The sequence below is a fragment of the Callithrix jacchus genome, chromosome 1, assembly GCF_049354715.1.
Source record: "Callithrix jacchus isolate 240 chromosome 1, calJac240_pri, whole genome shotgun sequence".
NCBI lineage: Eukaryota > Metazoa > Chordata > Mammalia > Primates > Cebidae > Callithrix > Callithrix jacchus.
Window position 1 is genome coordinate 119,267,379 of NC_133502.1, and position 19,602 is coordinate 119,286,980.

General features: G+C 34.3%; 1 protein-coding gene across 1 annotated transcript; it reads left to right on the forward strand.

Annotated features, from left to right (window-relative positions):
• Nucleotides 1-1,271: 1,271 nt before the first annotated feature.
• TYRP1 (tyrosinase related protein 1) lies at nt 1,272-17,999 on the forward strand. The gene is made up of 8 exons (XM_017973584.4): nt 1,272-1,302; nt 1,735-2,204; nt 3,353-3,675; nt 6,290-6,494; nt 10,079-10,246; nt 12,418-12,597; nt 16,679-16,825; nt 17,649-17,999. The coding sequence occupies exons 2-8, from the start codon at nt 1,751-1,753 to the stop codon at nt 17,852-17,854; spliced, it is 1,683 nt and encodes a 560-aa protein (XP_017829073.2). The 5' UTR covers nt 1,272-1,302; nt 1,735-1,750; the 3' UTR covers nt 17,855-17,999.
• The last annotated feature ends 1,603 nt before the right edge of the window (nt 18,000-19,602 follow it).

Below are 19,602 nucleotides of genomic sequence, written 5' to 3' on the forward strand. Positions count from 1 at the left end.
ATATTGATATAGACAAGGGACCATGAACAAAAAATTCCTTTTATTCTTTCTTACCTTAATTTATAGATATATCTTTATTTGTCTTTTTTGTTTGTAATCATACACCCAATTATTTTATTTAATTTTCTAGACAGTTTGATGCCTTAGAGTCAAATAAGACAACTAACGCTGATCATGAGTTCTGATAATTTTTGTACAGTTATTATATATTCCAAATAAAGATTAGATTTACAAATTGACTTTATATGCATGGCTTTTCAACTCCAGAACATTGCTCTGAGAATATATGAACCTATTACCCTTAGTGGCATTGGTCTTTGTTTTTTTGTTGTTGTTGTTTGTAACCATACATTCAATTATTTTAGATAGTTTTCTGAACAATTTTATAGCTGAAGTTTAAATAGGACAGCTAACCTGATCCTGAATTCTGATAACCTTTTCACAGTAATTATGTGTTCCAAAGTAAAGCTTGCAGTTGAAGATTGAATTCATATGCTGAGTTTTCATCTTCAGGAGAACATTCCTCTTGAAATACATGACTCTATTACCCTTAGTGTCATTGGCTTAAGACTATTTGAAGAGAAAGTAGGAAATTAGAAGACATTGAGTAGGCATCTTCTAAACAATAGAAGTAGCATCCCTGTAATATTTTGCTACAGAGATGGACACCAGCCTCAATGAAGGTAATGGAGTTGAAGTTCCCAACTCTATCAAAGCCTGCAGGCACCATGATAGCCAATGCCATGTGCTGTGGTGGAACTGTACCTGATGCCTTTTCCACTACAATTATTCTCTTAGAAATTATAAGAACAGTAGCATCTGTTTTCAAGACAGAATACAACCAAAAGCTCCTATCAGGTAAAAGCACTAGCCTGGCTTTTGTATCATTAGGAAAAGGTAATTAATCTTGTTTCAGCCTCTAAAGAGATGCTGTCAAAGGAAAAAAAGAAATCTCTTCAATGTAAATATATCTCATTAGTTTCTCTGATTTGTATTACAAATTAGTGCTTCTGGCCTTTTCTTCAAACTTAAATATCACAAGGAAATCAGTGAGAAGGGAATCATGTGCTGATCAAGTTCTTAAAGAGCAGAAACATTCACTGAAGTGAAAGGGATTAGTAAAGGGTAGAAAAAAAGATCAGCCCCTCCTAGTTTGGGTGAGCAGATTTGGGATTAGTTATCAGGCAGCAATCCACATGCAATTAACAGTTCTGACGTGAGAGGACAAGAAACACAAGTAAATATAAAACGATCAATCCTAAGAGAAGTTCATCAGAGACACACATCCTTCAGGATATTAAGGTACTGAAAAGAAGTCCTATGGGGAGTGGGTGGACTCCTGCCTAAACTCCATTTGTATAACAAACTTTAAATCACAAAAATTAACTTGCTGGAAATCTGTTCCCAATTCTTCTTTCAGCTCCAAGGTTAAATTAAATGTAATCAACGGTGGTGACCTGCTAATTAATGCTTTTGATAACTGATACCTAGAATGTGTATATGTATATAAAATGAAGAAAACAAAATGACTAGGACAGGTAATTTAATTATGTCGGTATCATACATGTAGGTGTTACATATGTCGAATTTTAAAGGTAAATTATTATTTTTATTATTTGTGTGCAATGTCATTTTACATATGGATTCCATTTTGTAGGTATTTGGGAAAGGTTCATACCATTTATAAGTACTAAGAAAAACTTGCATAATCTCATTTTACTTTATCTTTTTCAGCTGGATTTTCATCTACATGCTTCAGTCTTCTCTACACAAAGGGCCAAGAACCAGATCTTTGTTTTGCACTCTTACTTCAAGCAGAATGAATGCTCCTAAACTCCTCTCTCTGGGCTATATCTTCTTCCTGCTGCCGCTTTTTCAGCAGGCCGACGCTCAATTCCCAAGAGACTGTGCCACTGTTGAGGCTTTGAGAAGTGGTATGTGTTGCCCAGACCTGTCTCCTGTGTCTGGGCCTGGGACAGACCGCTGTGGCTCATCATCAGGGAGGGGCAGATGCGAGGCAGTGACTGCAGACTCCCGGCCTCACAGCCCTCAGTACCCACATGATGGCAGAGATGATCGGGAGGTCTGGCCCTTGCGCTTCTTCAATCGGACATGTCACTGCAATGGCAACTTCTCAGGACACAACTGTGGGTCTTGCTATCCTGGCTGGAGAGGAGCTGCCTGTGACCAGAGGGTTCTCGTAGGTAAGTGGAGATGTGAATGAGTTCACAAGTCTTGCATGAGACTCAAGGCTCTGAATAAAATCTTAAATCATTTGAGCTGGAGGAATACCTGGAAATCAAAGCTCAACCCTCTCTTTTCACAATTGAGGAAACTGATGCTTAGAAAGGTTAAGAAACTTGTTTAATGTGAAAGGTTGGGGTTGAAGCCCAGAACTTCTGACCAATATTTTCTTCTGAAACATTTGTTGAGAAACCACTATATCCTAGGAAGTGTGTTAGGTATTTATGACTAGTCTTTTCAGTAACTCCTTCAGGCAAACATGTTAATTGTCATAGATGAGGTTCAGAAAGTTCAAATCCACACAGCTGATATTTAGTAAGCCTGGAATTCACACTGAGATCTGTCTAGCCCTTATATTTTAGTTCTGCCACTACCTCTGCTGACCCTTAAAGAAATTTCCCAACATGATGACCAAATTCAGGCATTTGAGATGAAGAGTTTAGCCTGCAGACTAAATAGCATTAAATAACAAAGCATTCAACAGTAACAGCCTACAATATTCTATTGTGTTCTATGGTGCCAGATAGTAGACTAAGGGTTTAACAGAACATGTATTGAGTCTTTACTATGAGCCAGGCCTTGGGCTAATTGCTTTTTATGTGTATGGTCTTTAAACTTTACAATTCTATAAAGCAGGAATTATTTTTATCTACACTTTAATGATAAAAAAAACTGAGACTTTGAAAAATGTGCCCAAAGTCATAGAATAATTCTGTAGTCTTAACTACCATGTTATACCACCTAATTTTATAAGAATTATAATGTTAAAAAGATAGAAAGTTAGAAAATTCCAGTAAAAATGCCAATAGTGGGCAGAAATAAACATGATAAGGTCACAAAATTGTAAAATCCACAGGTAAGATTAAAGAAAGGCAATAGAAATTACACAGTAAATTGCAGAGAGGAAAAGGAAAGAAGGGAAGAAAGAGAGAGAAAGCAGGCCTGAAGAAAGGGTTTTCATTAAGGATTTTTTAAAGTGTAAAATAGTTTAAAACACATTTGAACAGATAGATAAATGGGTCATGGTGTATTACAAGACAATTATGCTCTTTCTCTACCCATCCCCACAAGACAGATGTTCTCATGCTTGAATTTTGTTTTCCTAAAGTCAGGAGAAATATTCTGGACTTAAGTAAAGAAGAAAAGAACCACTTCGTCCGGGCCCTGGATATGGCAAAGCGCACAACTCACCCTTTATTTGTCATTGCCACCAGGAGATCAGAAGAAATATTGGGGCCAGATGGCAACACGCCACAATTTGAGAACATTTCCATTTATAACTACTTTGTTTGGACACACTATTACTCAGTGAAAAAGACTTTCCTTGGGGCAGGGCAGGAAAGCTTTGGTCAAGTGGATTTCTCTCATGAGGGACCGGCTTTTCTCACATGGCACAGGTACCACCTCCTGCGTCTGGAGAGAGACATGCAGGTATGTAAGAAGCATTTCAGTTTTTAGACTCTTTTCAGACAAGATGGCTTGTTTGTAAGTCATTTTAATTCACTAGTTTTCAGAATCATCAGAACATTTGATGAAAAAGCAATTTCATGTTACTAACCTGTCTTTGGCATTTCATTTTCTCCTTGTTTTGATTACTTACTAATTAATTTTTATCTTGGTGAAGTGAAAATAAAGTATTATCAATAATGAGCAAAATGAGACATTTGCAGGTATGAATTAAAAGTTTAAAAATGTTTTGCAGCTTCATTGAAAACAAGACTTTCATAAAGCTTGAAACAGAAGAAGCTCATTTGCAAGTCTTCCTTCTCTACTAAATATAAGCTGATTCCTGCTCCTAATGATGTGGGTTAGAGACTTCCCCATATTTCAATCCCAAATGTATATCTTATTATTCCAGTGATTCTTTCCTACATGGTATAGGGTTTAAATCATGAAAAATAATTCCTTTCCATTTAGATTCTCATATTTTCATTGAACTACATTTTTCCACATTCCCTACCCTTTGAGGCTCACAAAGGAAACCTATTAAAAATATCACATTACTATATAAGAGGACATATATGTAAATCTGCTTGACTATAGTAATCGCTTAACTATGTATATTCATATCAAAGCACTATGTTGAACACCTAAAATATATAAAAGTTGACAAAACATTTAAAAAATACAAAAAAATTACATGATTCAGGCAATATTTTTAGTGAAAAGATATTGGCTAATTTATCTTTTCTAGTGAAAAGAGGAGTGAACCTCAACTCAAGCAGCTATTTCATGTTTATTTTTTAAGCAGATAAGCTCAAAACATATTAGTGTCCAGTTACATAGATTCTTTATACTTGTTTCTTTTACCAACTGCTCTGTTTGAGAAAAATATTGTAATTTTAAAATAATATTTTAAGTTGTTAGATCTCAGCTAAGAAATCCACAAAGTAAACCTGTTTTCTATGTGAAACAACATCAATGAATCTTGCCCTTCAAGTTAAAATATAAGAACTAAGCTAAAAATATCTGAATCCAAGAAAAGTGTTTAGATTCATTTATTAATTTGCAGAATGCTTGTGCCAGCATTATTCTAAGAAAAAAAAAATAAATGGTTAGAAGAGAGAGAATTAATGCACGAAAATACAGGATGAAATATTCATTTGAAAGTACACTATCCATTTGCAGTTCGAGAGTGATTAAATGAATTCATCTGATACTCTGAACATCATATTTTATAGCTCTGATTACAAATGAGACACTTAGTAGATTATGAGTAGATAAATCTGTCATTTGTAATTGACTGCAGATCTTCAAGCCTTGGAGTCATTTTCTCATGGGCACACCAAAATGAAAGGGCAGGTGGAAAGTATCTAAAACCTTCAATTTTGTCTCTGTAAACTTCAACCTCTATGACTTACATTTTAAAAACCCAACAGCACAAGGGATCCAACAAATTACAATTTAAATGTAATTCATGTTTGAAATGCCACATGAATATGCTCTGGCTCCCAAATGTCAGTTGCTGAACCACAAACCCATTCTTAATGATCCCTTGGAAGCTGTCACTAACTTTTGTGAACCACAATGATGGCTTCTAAAGGAGGCCTACAAACCCCTGGAGACCAATAACTAGGGATAACTTGGAAAGCTTTTGGCTCTCTAAAACACCCAAAGTTAAGAGAATGCTTCCCAGAAAGGGAAGTGAAAAAGCAGAATGTATTGAGTGCTTGAGAGATAAGATGAAACAACTGCAATCCCTACACTTAAATTCCATACCATAAATAGAACTTCTCAAGGGCCAAAAGAAATGAGAAATAACAAGGAGTTATACGTTTTAAAGAACTGAATAAAATAAGCATGTGATCTTGAGGCCAGCATATTTAAAAATGTGAGATCAGCTCTGAATGGAAACTAGGTCTCTGGTCTAAAAGCCAATGGGCAGAAAGATTTACTCTGCTTCTGTTTAGCATTTCTATCAGTGTAAGATTTAGGCAGAAGCCTGAGTTGTAAAAGTTTAGATTCTAAGGCAGTGTTTCATAAATAAAACACCTTCCATGCCCAGTGTGAAAGAGACCATTGGCCTTTGACCAAACCAAAATCTAAATGCCCAGTCATTCAAATGAAATTTTAAAACAGAAGCAAAACAAAAATTAGCACTCCACATAACATATTTTAAGTCTGGATCTGGCACCAGACTAAGAGTTAATGATGCTTGAATTAAAGATAGAGAAATTGAAGAAGGTGAAAATGCCAATAAGCCAATGTTGTTATTGACAATTTTTGTTATAACCAATAGAAATGTAATTACCTGGCTAAAAAAGAAAAAGAAGACCTTTTCTCCCTCCAAATCGTTTTCAAAAATTTCTGCACAATGAATTGAGTTTCATTCCCTTTAATGCCTAGATGACTCCTTTTAATAAATTACTAGCTTTGTTAAATAAGGTTTGAACTCCTCTGGGCCCCTCAGACACCATTGATACACTAACCAGTACCTTATTGTCTGAAGACAGCTAATAGAAATAGACTGTCAGTGAGTAGACCAAGCAGAAACAAAGAACTATAAACAGAAGCAGAGAATATTAACAGAGTTTCTGTGATCTAGGAAATGTTGCAAGAGCCTTCTTTCTCCCTTCCTTACTGGAATTTCGCGACGGGGAAAAATGTCTGTGATATCTGCACGGATGACCTGATGGGATCCAGAAGCAACTTTGATTCCACTCTAATAAGCCCAAACTCTGTCTTTTCTGAATGGCGAGTGGTCTGTGATTCTTTGGAAGATTATGATACCCTGGGAACACTTTGTAACAGTAAGTTGCAAATGATTGCTCAGAGTCAGAATTTCTTTTTAGATAAAGAGATTAAATATGCTGCCTGGAAGGCCCTTCATTCTACTAGTGAATTCAGACTAAAATCTACTTTTATTATAGAGAAACAGTGTACCAGGCATTCATTAAAGGCCTAAAATATTCAAGACGCTCCATAAGGGGCTCCTGGGGAAACAGAAAGTGCCTACTCATTCTTACACTGACCAAGTTGCTCACTGTAATTGGGTCAATATCTTGCTAACTTTCTTATTTTGGAAATGTCTAGTTGTATAAACTAATCCTCTTAGTTTTCTTAGCACTGCTTAGTAGTCATGTGCCTCATGTTGGAATTTCACAGAAAATGTTACTGAAGAAAATGTGAAAAACAGGCAAAAAGTTGGAAATGCCATGGGAGAAAAAAAAGAAAAGAAACAAACCAAATGTATGTTTATTCACTTAGAAAGTCAGAAAGCAAAAGGTTATATGGGGGGTAGTTTTCAGTAAAGGAGATTACTGCCAGCTAGCTGCTCTCCAGCTCTTCTGACGTAAATGCAATAAGAGAACACTTAACCAGTTGTCCAAGCATTCTTTCTCCAGTGATCTGAATGCCACCTCTGTCACAGGTCAATTTCCTGCCACATGTAGATCTCTTCCTGAGCTTCCTATTCTCTTCCTTGGATCATATTAGTATCTGTGCCTGTGCTAGTAACACCAGGTTCAATTATTAGACACTCCCTACCTCACCTTATTTTTCTTCTTCAGGCATGTCTGGTTCTTTTGACTGTTCTTCCATATAAAAATAAGAGTTATGTAAATTTGTTTTATTATTATAGTTACAACATATTTATTCTATGTATATTATTTTATGTACTTGAGTAAGAAATATTCTAAATAAATTAGGAAGAATTAGATATATACTTTCACAATTAGAAGATTATTTAGCAGTGTATAGGAATAAGAGAAGTGATAATAAATGAAAATTTCCTCTGTAGAAGTTCAAAACGTAGAATAAATTTGTATTTGTTTGGTATGCTGAATGCATGGTCCCACCTTGTGGCAGAGAAATGAAACTGAGGATCAGGATGCCCGCAGATACAAAAGCATTTATCTCTTTCTAACCAGGTCATTGTATTTTGGCCTGAGCGTTTTCTAGTCATTTTCCAATCATCCTGATGGTTGGACACCAAATTAAAGCACAGTTTAAATAAGTAAATGCAATTATAGCACAGGAGGTGAGAAGAGGAAGGAATTTTTTTATCATAATTTTTCTTGTCAGTTAATATAACAAGTCTCCTAAGTCAGACACAGAGTCTCATGACAAATTGAAGAATATTTAGGTTAGAGAAATTTTAAGATTACTCCTTGTTTCACTGCAAAAGATAAATAGCAGGCATTTTATTTGTAAGGCAAAGGAAAGGGAAAAAATGTCATTTTATTGAACACATATTATGTATCTGATATGGTATGAAATGCTTTGCTTTAGTATCCTATTTACTCCTCATAACAATTCTCTCTTCTATTACCTTTCTTCTTTAATGATATTGTCCATTTCAGTTGTTTTATTGATCATCTTTTACTGGAGACTCACACATTTCCAACTTTAGATAAAACCTTCCTTAAATATTTCATACCTATTTCTTTACATGCTTGTTAGGTAGTATTTCTCCAATATTCAAAATAAATGCACCAAACTTGGTAGATTGAAAAAGTTACTATTGCATCCAACATTTTTCCAGTCACCAAAATACCATCTTTGAATCAACACAGAAGAACACTGTTATTTATTCACAATACTTCTCAGATGTATTTTCTTCTTCAGACGTGCAACTTTCCATTTATTTTTTTATGGAAATTCCACAGGATTTTGGTCTATAGGATGTTAGATGCAATAGCAGCAGTTGTCCATATGCAAACAAATCTAAGAAACACTGGAGTAAAAAATGAACTGATTTAACTTGTTTCTTTACTATCAGCATTTTCTACTATGGAACTCTTTGAGGGCAAATTAGAATGAGATGCTTTGAAATTCAAGTATTCAATATTTGCTTCTTGGGATTTATTGATAGCTTCCTGAGCAGTAATCCCCAAAATATCAGCTTGAATTGATAGTTTATCTAGGGATGGTGAAAGATTTCGGTGAAAATGTACACTAAATAAATACAGTTTCCAATCAATCCCAGCTGAGGTTTTAGTTACATATTACATAAACTTCATCATGCTAATTTATCAGGTTCTGATTATTACATTAATTGTAAAGCATAGAACATGGGAAGGTTTCTGAATAAAGAAAAAGGAATGTGAGTTGAAGTTGTAATATTATCTCTCCCCAAATTAGTGGATTATTTTGCTTGTCCCTTACGGCACATATATTTCTTCCTGGAGACCACTAGGACAGAATGATGCAAAGTTATCCCAACCAATCACCTCTCCTCCCACCCATCTAAGGTTTTGACCTCTCTCCACTTCCTAAGGAATTAAATGTAACTTTTAAATCTTGGTATTTGATTTTTTTTTTCACAATATAGCTTTGGTCTAGCTTCCCTTCTTTCCCACAGTACGCTACTCTCCTGGCAGAGACTCCAGGAAAGCTATTTCCATAATAGGCCCTTTTTGACAACTAACATGATCTTTTCCATATACTGGCATGCCCCAAACAACTCTTCAGCACCCATTAAATGCCAGGTACTGTGCCAAGTCTGTGGGATACACACACTTTTTTGTTATAGATAGGGGGCTTTGTTGTAGACAGAAGAAAGTGTATCATCTCTTGCCATTTCCTCTGCCTAAAATGTTTTTCTTTTAAAATTTCTTTAATTTCACCTATGGAAAGTTTTCTTAATCCTATGGGGCTCTTTGTAAATCTCTCTTCTTCATAAAGCCTTTCTGGAGATCTGACTGAATAGGATCTCTCTCTCTCTCTCTCTCTCTCTCTCTCTCTCCCTCTCTCTCTCTCTCTTTTCCCCCTCCCCACTCCCTCCCCATCTCTTTCTTCTTTAAGGCTGCTATCATATTATCTATCCCTAGTATCACAGTTATTTGTCTGTTTGTTACTACCCTTCACAAAGTTTCATTATTTCTCACATGAATTGCTGAAAAAGTTGAAAAATGTGTATTGGTTGAAATATGTATCCCTTTCCAAAGAAATTTAACCTTATTTCTCTAAAGGTTTAAATAGGCAGCATTTGTGTACAAAATATCACATATATGTGAAATATAGATTTCAGTGTAGAACTTAGGCTTAAGAGATTATTTTGGCAAAATTTTCCATGGACTTTTTATTTTAATACATTCTTATGAAAGAAGCATATATTGATTTAACAAATATCAAGATCTGTATCTGTTCATGATTCTTTTTATTCCTTCATATACTTTCATGTGTCACATATCTACTCGATTCAAAGAAGTAGGACATGGTAACTTAGATTTCCTCACTTTAATACTACCAAGTATGCATTTTTAAATTTTCTTTTCTACAAGGAGAACCTATATTTCATATTCGTGCTATGTATAAAGTTTTAAAGAGCAATGATAAGACCTCCAAACATTGTGTAAACGTTTGCATATCCTGTTTTTTTTTTTTTTTGCAGGCACTGAGAGTGGGCCAATTAGGAGAAATCCAGCTGGAAATGTGGCCAGACCAATGGTGCAACGTCTTCCTGAACCACAGGATGTCGCTCAGTGCTTGGAAGTCGGTTTATTTGACACACCTCCTTTTTATTCCAACTCTACGAACAGTTTCCGAAACACAGTAGAAGGCAAGTAAATTAAATCAGTACTTTGAAAAGATCTAGTTATCAAAGTATACTGAGTTATTCAAAAGCAAGTTCCTTTGAGAAGGCTTTGAATAGTATATTAATCCTGTGAATTTATGTGAATGAGATTGCCTATTATGATACACCTGCTCAAAAAGGAACATTCTTAAAGAGAAGAGTCCAACCATGAAGCTCTTTTCATTATAGGAAAAGCCCTTGGAAATCATGCTCCAATTTCTTAAAAACCCCAAAACTATTCAAATTCAAATTTCTAGAAGCTAGCTGGCCAATATGTGTAACTATACCAAGTTCTAGCATTGGCAAACAATATTCAAGACTTTGAGAGCGTATTAAATTAATTTGTTATTTTTTAATGATAGCAATACTAAAGTAATTCCAAACAATTAGTTTACACTGAATAAAGACTTGTTTAGGCACATGTTTTATTTGGGTCAGTATCAACCTGTAACTTTTTTCAAAAGGCTATAAAAATTCAAATTATCATCTACTGATGCTTAACTTTGTTTTCCTTCTTTTGCACAAAGTATTTTAAAGCTGAGGAAAGTGAGGTATGAAGAGGTAAAATTACTGTCCCAAGATATTCAGCTGGTTAGTAACAGAGCACTAACCAGCACTAACCAGAGCACAAATTCAAATTTCCAAAATCCAGTGTCTTTATATAACAAATTTTGATAACTCCAAATGATGCCATATGTGTGTGTGTGTGTGTGTGTGTGTGTGTGTGTGTGTGTATATATATATATATTTAAAGTCTTCAAAAGAATATACTTTCATCTTATTATAAACTTGTAATTGTTAAATTTTACTTTCGGTATAGCACTGTCCATGTCAAATGCATCCCATCTCCCCATGAAAATGCAAATAGACCTCTCTATCCTCTGATCAAAGATATTTGATATATAAATCTAATAATTATTTTTAATTATCTCACCTTTTAGTCTCAAAATTGTATGCCATTTTAATCTTTTTTGCTTATTTTTATAACTAGATGATCCCACTGATTTGAATATGATTGGATTTAAATAATCAGTATATGTTGGGTAATCTATAAACTAAGGCTATCAGTACTGATTTCTAAAAAAATGTGCAGATATACGTTCTTAATGCCCAATCAGAAGACAATTATACTTATTTCCTGACAAAAATGTATTAAAAGACAAGTGTCAAGCCATGTGCCATATACATCACAGGCAATCTTTAAATGTTTTCGAGTCAAACAATAAAGGAATTGATGCTTGAAAAAATACATAGGTGAATAAATAGGTGACTGCAACTACACAATCTTATATGAAGAGAGAACTGGTTAACAAATTTTAAAGTCTTATTGAATTTTAGAATACACAACCTTTCTATGATCTCAAACCTGTGGTCTTTCAAGCCAATTAGACGTCTTACATCACAGACCCTCCATTTTTTATTTATGACCTGTCCTATACCTATCCTTTTTTTCTCCCTTTTATATAAAATGCATATATACTATATGCATGTGTGTGTATATATATGTGTATATATATGCATTGTATATATATGTGTATACAATGCATATATATATGGAATTGAGATATTTATCAAAAGCTCTATAAATGTTTTTACAGTAGGTTTTCCCAGTGCTTAAAACTAGCACAGAATGGTAAGAAAGCCCTGAGAAATTGTAGCTTCCTCACAAAAAATAAATTAGTTTTCCAAAAATAAACATGCTGACAGTCATTCAAAACTAAGGTAGGAGGTGGAAATAATATCTGGCAACTTAAGTTCCAAGACAATCAGAGCATTCTTCTTCCAATTATGTCAACAGTTTTTAGTAGAAACTGAAGATTTTCACTATCTTTATTCCCATGTAGGACAATGTCTGCCTTGACAAGTAGAGTGTCTATATATTTTGACTGATATCTTTGCAGGTCATTATTTTTAACCTAGAGGTTACATTTAGGATGTCATGCCACTAGCATAAAACCAACTTAGCTCTGGATATAGCAAACAAATGTCATCAACCAGAGGTACAGAGAAATAGTGCTGTTACATTAAGACAAAAAAATGGCCTGACACAAGCTTTGAAAAAAAAAATCTTTGTTAATAGAATCATTGCTGTTAACTAGAAAAGTAAAGTACTTGCAATATTGTTTTACTATTCTCCTCCTTACTTGTGTATCTAGGTTACAGTGATCCTACAGGAAAGTATGACCCTGCTGTTCGAAGCCTTCACAATTTGGCTCATCTATTCCTAAATGGAACAGGGGGACAAACCCATTTGTCTCCAAATGATCCTATTTTTGTCCTCCTGCACACTTTCACGGATGCAGTCTTTGATGAATGGCTGAGGAGATACAATGCTGGTAAGACATTTTCATATGCCTTTTGCATGCTCAGCCAAGTGAATTGTTTAGATGGCATAGTTATCAGTTTAAGCTAAGCACTCAGCACATAAAAGCACATTCAAAATAAGGATAAAATAGCTGTAATATCAAGCCACTTCCAGACATTCAATTCCACCTTGAAAATGCAGGCAAGTAGTCTCTCCAAATAGTTTTTATAGGATGATATTTTTAACCATTTGCTAGGACTAACCAAATCATATCTTCCAATTTTTGCTTTGAAAAATTGGCTACTATTTTTTAAAAAATTTTCCTATCCATATCTTCCAACATAAATTCTTATTACTTTTAAGTAGAATTGAGGAAAACCTCACAGAGCTCTTTAATATCCACAAAGACTTAAAGTTGAATATCTATAATCCATAGTTCTTATTTTTATTACCTAATGGCCTCTCACAAATAGAAATTTTGTTCCACTTGAAAAGTTAATGTTGGTTTTTATATCACACTATAGGAAATCGCTTTGAAGTTCATTTCAATGCAGTTTTTAAAATAAGATTTAAAAGGCCTCTTTCTCTGCCTTCCTATGCAGCTGAGAGGTTAGCATTTCTTTTCAAACAATGAAAGTGCTTCCACTGGTTAAAACATCACACATTTTTGTATGTTGAAAGTATTCTAAATTTTGGCTTCTGTGTCTTTAGTTCATCATGCACATAAACATGATATTATAGTTTAACTACCTATTGATTTATCTATCCATTAGACAGGTTCTTATTTCTGTGTGTATGTGTGCAGTAAGGTCCTCTAATCTAACCTAATTAGGACCATTAATTGATGAAGTTGTTTAAAAGAGTTTGTTCCATCAAAAATTATTTAAGAAACAACTTACACATAAGCCCATACTTCCAGCACTTTGAGAGGCCAAGGCAGGCTGATCACTTGAGCCCAGGTGTTTGAGACTACCCTGGTCAACATAGTGAAACCCAGTCTCTACTAAAAACACAAAAATTAACCAGGCATGGTGGTGGGTGCCAGTAATCCCAGCCACTAGGGAGGCTGAGGCATGAGAATGGCTTGACCCTAGGAGGTAAAGGTTGCAGTTAGCCAAGATCACACCACTGCATTCCAGCCTGGCTGACAGAGAGAGATTTCATCACAAAAAAAACAAAATAAATAAATAAATAACTTACACATAACTAATCATTTAGTTGTCAATCAGTTATGAATTCTGTTATTAGAATTCCATCTCATTTTTTCATGTGTATTTATACACATAATGGCAATTATAATTAATTATTTATAATTTATAGTGTCAGCTTTTTAAAAAGTGAAACCATAAATGAATGACTTCTGTAATACAATATGAGGGCAAATATTTTAGCCATTCACCTTTAACAAATCTTTCCAAAGTGTTCAATTTACCTATTATAAAAACAACATTCTTCCGTTTGTTTTACAGTCATGATGATCACTTTATGTTTGTTTAACTAGATTGCTTTTATTACAATAAGGAGTAAACTTGAATTAATAGGTTTAGGAATTAACAAAACCAACTTGTATTAAACATACACCTCTGGGAACCACATGGTAATATTCAAGTGACGTTTTCTTCCACCTGTGAAAGAAAGGAAAGATATTCCTTTGCCTTGTGTATCTTGATTGAAAATACAATTATTTTACATTTGTAGCAATTTGTTAAAGGTTCTTTGGATTTTAACCTAAATGTCATTGATGAACCAGAAAAATACCTTTTTAACATTTTTTTCTGACATTTTCTTAGTTTGCAACATATGTAGCATAAGGTTTTCCAGTAACTTAAATTGTAGTGGGAAGAGAAGTACCATAAATGAAAAATAGGAAACTACCCTTCAGCACATTTCTGATAAAATGTGACCATAAAATTACAGGACAGGTCAATGTAAACACCTGCAAATTATATGAGAGCTAAACAAACAAGTAGCCTCCTTTTTAAATATTCCTGCAAATACCTTTTAGAAAGCAATGTTAAAGACTGTCTTTAAAGCAAAAGTCTTGTTTAAAATAAGTCTAAGAGTGGAGGGATGGAATTATTTTTCAAATGACTGAAAGGTTTTTACAAATATAGAAGGAACAAAGCTGGAGGCATCACGCTAATGGATTTCAAACTATACTACAAGGCTACAGTAATCAAAACATCATGGTACTGGTACCAAAACAGAGATATAGACCCAATGCAACAGAACAGAGGCCTTGGAGGCAACTCCACACATCTACAACATCTGATCTTTGACAAACCTGAAAAAAACAAGCAATGGGGAAAGGATTCCCTGTTTAATAAATTATGTTGGGAAAACTGGCTAGCAGCGGGCAGAAAGCAGAAACTGGAACCCTTCCTGACACCTTACACTAAAATTAACTCCAGTTGGATTAAAGACTTTAACGTAAGACCTAACACCATAAAGACCCTAGAAGAAAACCTAGGCAAAACCATTCAGGACATAGGCACAGGCAAGGACTTCATAACCAAAACACCAAAAGCATTGGCAACAAAAGCCAAAATAGGTAAATGGGACCTAATTCAACTCCAGAGCTTCTATACAGCAAAAGAAACAATCATTAGAGTGAACCAGCAACCAATAGAATGGGAAAAAATTTTTGCAATCTACCCATCTGACAAAGGGCTAATATCCATGTTATACAAATAACTAAAGCAGATTTACAAGAAAAAAAAAAAAAAACCCATCCAAAAGTGGGAGGATATGAACAGACACTTTTCAAAAGAAGACATATATGAGGCCAAGAAACATATGAAAAAATGCTCATCATCACTGATTATTAGAGAAATGCCAATCAAAACCACATTGAGATACCACCTCAAGCCAGTTAGAATGGCAATCATTAAAAAATCTGGGGACAACAGAGGCTGGAGAGGACGTGGAGAAATAGGGACACTTTCACGCTGTTGGTGGGAGTGTAAATTAGTTCAACCATCGTGGAAGACAGTGTGGTGCTTCCTCAAGGACCTAGAAATAGAAATTCCATTTGACCCAGCAATCCCAGTACTGGGTATATATCCAAAGGACTATAAATTTTTCTATTATAAAGACACATGCATACGTATGTTCACTGAGGCACTGTTTACAAAAGCAAAGACCTGGAACCAACCCAAATGCCCATCAACGATAGACTGGACAAAGCAAATGTGGCACATATACACCATGGAATACTATGCAGCCATAAAAAATGATGAGTTCCTGTCTTTGTAGGGACATAAATGAATCTGGAAACCATCATTCTCAGCAAACTGACACCAAAACAGAAAATCAAACCCGCATGTTCTCACTCATAGGTGGGTGTTGAACAATGAGAACACATGGACACAGGGAGGGGGGCATCACACATTGAAGTCTGTGTTGGGGAATTAGGGGAGGGACAGTGGTGGGTGAGGAGTTGTGGAGGGATAACATGGGGAGAATGCCAGATATAGGTGATGGGAAGGAAGGCAGCAAACCACACTGCCATGTATGTACCTATGCAACAATCCTGCACGTTCTTCACATGTACTCCAAAACCTAAAACACAATTAAAAAAAAAAAAAAATATATATATATATATATATATATATATATATATATATATATAAAAGAAAATGAAGAAGATAAATAAATAAAAAAACACTGGAAGAAGCAAAAAAAATACTAAACAGAAATAGTAATAAACAAGCACAACCTCTAACCAATATATCAAATCTCAAATTTTAAATTACAGATGATGCCACAGCAAATCACAGGTTTATCTTTTCTTTGGCTTTGAAAAATACATTTAATGAATTTTATTGAAATTATTTTACATAATTTAAAAAAGCTATTCACCATCATGATACTAAAACTCCCCTGCTTTTAAGCTCTCTTTTTCTATTGAGTAGTATATTGGTACTTTATTCAAAACATTTTCTGTTTTACTGATTTCCTATCCTGCTGTAGTGAAACCTCATCTTTATTCAGCATAAAATAAGAATAAAATACGTTCACATTCTCTTTGAATATTGGATCCCTTTACACCTCAATAATAACATAAATATTAATTTTATGTTTATTAACAAGTTGTCTTTGGAATAATTTAGATATATCTACATTTCCATTGGAAAATGCCCCTATTGGACATAATAGACAATATAACATGGTGCCATTCTGGCCTCCCGTCACCAACACAGAAATGTTTGTTACTGCTCCAGACAACCTGGGATATGCTTATGAAGTTCAATGGCCAAGTGAGTACTGAAATTGCATTTTCAATGTGATGATTTCCAAAAGCAAATGTGTTATCTTTAAAGAGAGTAATCACGGTGTTCTGAAGCTATGTTTGGCATGAAGCTTTTATTTGTATTTTTATTTGAGGATAAGGGAGGGAATTTGATATCTGTTGAGAGCCCACACTAAGATGATATTGAGCTTATTGTACAGCAGCCTATCTTATTTAATCCTCACAATGCTTTGGGGTGAGTATGAAAATCTTCATTATACAAATAAGGAAGCTAAGGCTGAAAGAGGCTAACTGTTAGAGCTCCACATTTCTAATGAAGGAAGAGAATGAGTTTGAGCTTAGGCCCATGGAATAGGCCCCAATTTTTCTACTATACTATATTGCCTACATGTATCTATCCTAAAGGAAAAGGGAGTGAGATACTCTGAGGTGTTTTTTCTGAGATTCTGAAATTCAAAATTTCTTGTTTAAGTCTCTTTCCTGACAGAGGCAGTAGGGCATAGTGGAAGAGTACAAGGCTTATATTCTAAAATACCTGGGCTCCAAAACCAACTTTATTGCTTACTAACCAAGTGACCATGGGCAAATGACTCAAACTCTGAATCATCATTCTCTTACTTTCACAAAATGAAATGGAAATAACAATGACTATCCCAATAGGGTCCACTCATTAAAAGAAATCAGGAAGTGGCTTCAAGGCCATGTGGCCAATATAAATTAAATATGAGGATTTCTGTTAAAATGTAGACATTTATACCTAAATTCCAGGTGTCCTATTTTTGGTGATAACTATTTTAATATTTATCTTTTTTATCTTTATTTCAAAATAGGTCGGGAGTTTAGTGTACCTGAGGTAATTGCCATAGCAGTAGTCGCCGCTTTGTTACTGGTTGCACTCATTTTTGCGACTGCTTCTTGTCTGCTACGTGCCAGACGCAGTATGGATGAAGCTAACCAGCCTCTCCTCACTGATCAGTATCAACGCTATGCTGAAGAATATGAAAAAATCCGGAATCCTAATCAGTCTATTGTCTAACAAGTGCCCTACTCTATTATGCATTAATATCACAAAACCACCTGGTTGAATATAATAGATGGAGTTATTAACTGTATTTTCTTTAACTGATACTTTCTAATACAAGCATATGTTACAAATAAAGATCCAGGCATACTTTTCAAAACTGAGAAGACTCATTCAGAATTTTTTCAATGGGTTCTAATTTTCAGCTCTATTTTAAATAATGGGTGGCACTAACTACATAATATTTAAGGGGATAGTGTGCATGCTTTAAAGGTTGAGTATGTGATGATATAAGTAAGCTGCTATGCTTCGTTCACATGTATAAGGAAAATAATGTTTATAGCAAATGTCCACTTAAAATACATGAATGGGCATTTCTAAAATGTTAACATATAAACACATTTCCATTCATGGATATTGGTCAACAGATTTTTAAAAACCACATTTATTAATTAAAACAAATTATATGTAGTTATAAATAAATGAAATCCTGGTTAATCTTTTCAAATTAATCTTCAGTTTGAAGACCAATCAAATATATTATTTAGTCAACATATGCTATTTAATCTCAGGTTCAAAGCTACAACAAAATCACCATCTTTGTCAAACCTCAGAGACAGAAAACCTTCACTTTCTTAAGCAACAGTGGATATTGCCTGTATTTGCCACTGTGTTTCCCAGCCTCTCAATCACTGAAAAAGGAAATACCTATCCATACAGTTTACCTCCTAATTTCTCTTCTAATATCATAGAGGTCTGCAAAGAAGGCATATGGAGAACACGCTTTATGTGCTCTACACATAGTATTCTAATCACTGTGCTTAATTTAAATAGCATTCTCTTATTATTTATCAGCTTTTTATGTATCTTCCAAGTAAAATATTAACATATTATTTCATTGGTCTTTTTTTTAAATCTAGTTCTATATGAATGCTATTTTTCCCTTCTCTTCTAACATGAAATATATTTTCTCTTTTTAATCTTGTGCTATGAAACAATATTCCAAAGAACTGTGTAAGGTGGTCATATGTGAACAAACATTTTAATTAAAACTGGTAAAAATAAATAATAACAATAGTAATCATACTCTATATAAAATGGCTAAACTGAGATTCTAAATTCAACAAACAAAAACAAGTTTAAGTTATGTATCCCTGGTGTTACTGTGTTTTCCTATATTCAGCAATCTTAAGGCTACATATACACAAGAGAAATAAAACATATCAAAGAGCATGCATATAACAATAGGATGTTTTACACTAGCATTACTCAATTTATTCTCTTGGAATACACTGTGATTTGTTAAAATATAATATAAGCACAGCTTTTCAAAGAAATTATTGCGTAATGTAAGATGCCTTTTTATATAGAATATCAATGAAACGAAATACTCCACTTTATATTTTTTTTTAGGTTTACTAATTGCTCATTTCAGAAACATTTCTTAGACACATACAAGGCAACATCAAAGAGTTCAAGCCACTATAGCTTTGGAGAGAAGCAAATAAGAATTGTAAAACTGCGAAGGTCATGTTTAACTTCTGCTTCAAGGAATGCCAGTGAATTCACCAAAGATAAAAGTGGAAAAGGGCATTTTATTCAAAAGTAATAGTATGGACAAGGGCACAGAAGTTTAAAAGACCACGGAACTTTTGAAAATCTAAAATAGGTCAGTGTGGTTAAAGGGCAGTTTTTAAGGAGGGGAGTAAAAAGATAAATTGGAAATAAAACCAGAATGTCCTATATGCAATTCTTAATAATTG

Coding starts and splice junctions, on each gene's coding strand:
- TYRP1 (XM_017973584.4), top strand. CDS start 1,751: ATGCTTCAGTCTTCTCTACACAAAGGGCCAAGAACCAGATCTTTGTTT. Junction 12,598..16,678: donor GCTGAGGAGATACAATGCTG/GTAAGACATTTT, acceptor GGAATAATTTAG/ATATATCTACATTTCCATTG. Junction 16,826..17,648: donor TTATGAAGTTCAATGGCCAA/GTGAGTACTGAA, acceptor ATTTCAAAATAG/GTCGGGAGTTTAGTGTACCT.